This window comes from Pristis pectinata, chromosome 31 (assembly GCF_009764475.1).
Source record: "Pristis pectinata isolate sPriPec2 chromosome 31, sPriPec2.1.pri, whole genome shotgun sequence".
In the NCBI taxonomy this organism is placed as follows: domain Eukaryota; kingdom Metazoa; phylum Chordata; class Chondrichthyes; order Rhinopristiformes; family Pristidae; genus Pristis; species Pristis pectinata.
In genome coordinates this window covers 7,986,585-7,991,352 of record NC_067435.1, presented here as the reverse complement: position 1 = coordinate 7,991,352, position 4,768 = coordinate 7,986,585, and the positions used below count along the sequence as shown (strand labels likewise).

At 46.4% G+C, this 4,768-nt stretch overlaps 1 protein-coding gene across 1 annotated transcript; it reads left to right on the top strand.

The window, feature by feature from the left end:
- The first annotated feature begins 367 nt into the window (after positions 1-367).
- junba (JunB proto-oncogene, AP-1 transcription factor subunit a) lies at positions 368-2,073 on the top strand. Its single transcript, XM_052042157.1, has one exon. The coding sequence runs from the start codon at positions 744-746 to the stop codon at positions 1,683-1,685; it is 942 nt and encodes a 313-aa protein (XP_051898117.1). The 5' UTR covers positions 368-743; the 3' UTR covers positions 1,686-2,073.
- Positions 2,074-4,768: the final 2,695 nt, after the last annotated feature.

The window sequence follows — 4,768 nt, the reverse complement described above, 5'->3', positions numbered from 1 at the left end:
ATGAGGAATTACTGCTGGGCTATAATTGCTCACAACCTGAGAATGAATGTTCAAGTCGACATATAAATGCAAACCTCTTTTTCATTTGAGCCATAAGTAATTATTTATTTGTTTTTTTTTGTAAAGCAGAAATGATAGGAGTCTCAGTTAAGTTAATGGAAAATAAACTGGTCTCCTCAAACCCGGTATTCAGTAACAAGAGGGTTAACGAGTTTCGAAAGTTCTCTGCTGGCCTCTACTGTTGAGAGAAGGGAGAGAGAGAGAAAGCGGAAAATAACAGAAAACACACACACACTCAAAACCAATCAGTGAGCAGGAACGCTGACATCATCTCAGCTATTTAAGAAGTCATGGCAGAGTGAGCTAATACATTGTGCTGGAGGATGTTACTGTAGAAGATCAGGCATACAGACATACAGAGAGAGAGAGACACATACTGATCACTCGCATCCAGGAACAGAGACAGAGAGACAGGCACAGAGAGAGAGAGAGCTGACTCCTGCGATCATCACCAAATAAAGTGGACCTTTCTCTCCCAGCTGCTCCCGGGTCTAAAGGGGAACTGAGGCAATTCGCAAGACGAAGGAGCGACCCAACCATCCATCCGTATCGCGAGGGAACTTTGCAATTTCTGCCCTGTCTTCCGGCAACTGTATATTGTTGTTTCGCTGGAGAGCGGACGGGCATTCGGCTCTGCAGTAAACCCCTCTGGACTTTCCCCAAGTGAATTGCCTGGGCTTTCTATGTCTACAAAGATGGAACAACCATTTTACCACGACGATTCCTTCTTTACGGGCTACGGGGCTTCCGATGGGGCTCTACACGAGTACGGGTCCAAATACTTGAAGCCCAATCTTAATCTCAACCTGGTAGAACCATCCAGGTCGCTGAAACCCCAGCCCAGGAACCCAGAGGACGGCCTGTTGAACGGTGGCGACTCGGGACTCTTGAAACTCGCCTCTCCCGAGTTGGAGCGTCTCATTATCCAATCCAGCAATGGGGTGATCACCACCACGCCCACCCCTGGCCAGTATTTCTGTGCGAGGAACATCACGGACGAGCAGGAGGGGTTCGCGGACGGCTTCGTGAAGGCGCTGGAAGAGTTGCATAAAATCAACCATGTCGCACCCAATGTGTCCATCGCCGGCCCAGGCATGAACTGCAACGCCAACAATGCCTACGGGAGCTCGGTGCCTTCGGAGGTGCCACCAGTCTATACGAACCTCACCGCCTACAATTCCAACGCCATCTCGGCCGGCGCAAGTTACCCCACGGCCACCATCAGCTACCTGCCTCCCCAGCCGCTCGGCTACAACCTGGCCCCGGTGCCCGTGGGTCACCCGAGGTTGCAGACCCTCAAGGAAGAGCCGCAGACGGTGCCCGAAGTCCAGAGCCGAGGAGAGACCCCGCCACTCTCGCCCATCGACATGGAGAACCAAGAGCGCATCAAGGCGGAGAGAAAACGCATGAGGAATCGCGTGGCCGCTTCCAAATGCCGCAAGAGGAAATTGGAAAGGATAGCCCGGCTTGAAGACAAAGTGAAGACGTTGAAATCGGACAATGCGGGGTTGGCATCCACCGCCACCGTCCTGCGAGACCAGGTCTCCCAGTTGAAACAAAAAGTCATGACTCACATCAGCAGTGGGTGCCAAATAGTATTAACCCAGAAACTGCAGGGCTTCTGAGCAAGAGAGATAGAGAGACAGACGGAGATAAAGGGGTACGGAAGATAAAACTGGCTTCTTGCTGCCTCGGGGAGCAAGGGGAAGATATCTTTCTGAAGCACTGGTCCGAAATAAACAGGAGGGGGTAGTGAACTGGCCGGCGCCGGGCAGAGTCGCACAGGAGATCAGGACTCTTTCTTGGACTTGGTGTACAGAAAAAAGGTGCCTGGTATTTGTCGACATGCTGCGCGCACCCCACCGCTCGTTTGTAAATTATTTTTCTTTCCCTCTCGTTTTCGAGTATGATTTTCTCCCTGGTTTAGTTTCAACAAGCTGGGGCTCAACATTGTGTTTTATTTGATATTTCTGTGGTATTACCTGTATTTAAGTAAATAGTTTGTACTGTGAACTTTTTACGCACTGTGTCTTTCTTTTTCAACGCCCGCCCTCTGACCCTGGTGCGGAGACAACCATCTGATTTTAGACATCTTTCTGAAGATTTGGTGTTGTTGCTCCAAGCGTGGACAGATTAGGGGATGGTGAGTTATGGAGGTGGAAGTTTACTCTGTCTGCTTCTCTCTCTCACTGTAATTACACCCACGAAGCTGCTTTAGGGAACATTGGGAAATATCTTTCCTAAGCACAGGCACTTTGATAAACAAATCATAGCCCTTTACTAACCCAAGCTTAAAGTTTCAGCTTGTAAAATGTTTCATAACAGCAAATTTTAACCCTTTTAAACTCTGAAATAATGAGGAGGGAGGCCGAGGAATGACTTGAGAGAGATCCTTAAGGGAATGAAAACTTTTGATGAAGTGGATGTGGGGAGAATGTCTCCACTTGTGTGGAAGAGCATGACTGGGGGCTGTCGATATAAGACGGTCACCGAGAAATCCATTGGGGGATTCGCAAGAAACTTAACAAAAGAACGGTGAGAATGTGGAACTCACTCCCACAGTGGTTGAAGTGAATAGTATCAATACATTTTGGGGGAAAAACCAGACAAGTTGGTGAGGGGGAAGAGAATAGAGAGTTACACTGATAGAGGCTCAAGTGGAACGTAAGCACCAACAGAAACAGGTTGGGCCGAATGGCCTGTAGGTTGCTATGCAGGTTGGAAGATTAACTTTCTGTTTTTTGAAAGAGTTGGAAGGGAGGTGGCTTAATTATAGGCCTCTTACCTCTGGTGCATTTCTGGCCTCATAATGAATCCCAAGGGAAGCTCAGGATAATATCTTCCTTCTGAATCTTCTCCAGCTCTCGTTTGAGGAAAACCCCAGGGCCGCTGGGTGTAAGCCAATGCATCGGACTTGATTCCGATGCCCATTTCGCCCTCTGTTCTGTCATTACCTAACCTTCCCAGACTTGCAGTCTGCACTCGCATGAGGAACGATGTCATGGGTGAGATACTGATGTTGACCAATGGCAGGCAACCCTTTACCCAGAAAGGAGTTAACTCTGTCAGGAGAGGAGATGAGGCAATGAAAGGGTTGGTGAAGGAAGCAGCAGATGCTGGTAGCTCTTCAGTGATTTAGAAGCACACACAGGGGCAGGGATCACTGCCACCCCATAGAGCAAGAGGCAGGTTTGAGATCTTGGTCTTCACTCTTTTCCTACAATGGTCAAAAGCAGTGCTGGCATACTGTAGGGTATTTAATCATTGACATCTGCCTTTGAGTGGTGGCCCCCATGATATGAAAAGAGGTCCATACTTTCCAGGGTCTCATCATAGGTGTGTAATGTCGGAGGGTGGTGTTGTGCTACAAGGACAGGTTGGTAGAGGACCCAATTTCATGGATGTTAAGTGTAAGGTTCAATCTCTTGTATGTTTCAATGACTTGGAGCTTGGTCTCTGCACATGCCTGTCTGCAAATGTCATCTGTGTACTGCAGCTTGATGTTTGAAGTTGCAGTGACTTTGGTTCTAAAGTGAAGGCAGCTGGGTTTGAACAGCTTCCCATTATTCCCATTAATTAGCCCCTCCCCCCACCCCCGAAACATTTTGGAGTGAGATGCAACACCGCAGACAAAAGGATGGTGAAAAGCAGTGGGGCGATGACACAGCCTTGGATCTACTGTGGATCGGTTGGTTAAGATCAAGGCTTGAATTCCACCATCTAGTTGGATCAATTGAATTACTTCATTCAAAGAGTGATAAATACTACAGATGAATTCATGGCATTTGAAATAACAACTTGAAAAAGATCAGGTTTTAAAGGGATGAGCCAATGGGTTTTTGGATTATTTTAGGTTTTCTAGGAAAAAAAAACATGTGCATTCTTTTAATCCATCTATAGTGTTGCCACCAGCTGTGGAGGCAGTGATCGACATTTTGAAACAGAGGTTCAGTCAACATCCTCTGAATCATGGTCTGTTTGTCTGCTGGCTTTCAACAGCTGCTTCAGAATGCTGTTGCCTTGCCATCCCACAGGTGTCGGCATTGGACACCGTTCCCCCGTCAACTCAAAAGATGCCAGACCACTATTTATTTTACCTATAGAAAACTTTAAATAATTCTAGCTAAGCCCTCTTTGAACCTTTGCTTCGCTGGGCTCAGCAAGGGAAATTTTCAGCCAAGATTCCTGGTTCTGATGTTGGCAAGTGATTCCTTCTGGGAAAAGAGGAAAAAACAACATAGACATGGGATATTTCATGATCTGGGGCCAGATTCATACATTTCAAGAATCATTAGTTTACATCACCATTATAATGCAAGAAACCAATTTTCAAATAGCAAGGTCACAAATAATAAGAAAATAAATAGCTTTTTATCAACGAAGGGTAAGTATTGACCAAATTATATAGAGAATTCCTGCTCTTTTTCTGAATCCAAAATCTTCCATCTCATAAGCAAGAATGGAAAAAAAACAGTCATGATCGAATAGCACAGCAGACTCGATGGGCTGAATGGCCTAATTCTGCTCCTCTATCTTATGGAATATCACAGATACTAGTGGACCATATGACAGATAAAGCTGCGATGATTAGATCCCTGACTGATTGGTAAATGCTTATTATTTAGGCTTCCATATTAAAATAGACATTGTACCTTTGGTATTGGACCCCAGGTTGAACCACCAACTTGGGAGAAAGGAAGGAAAATGC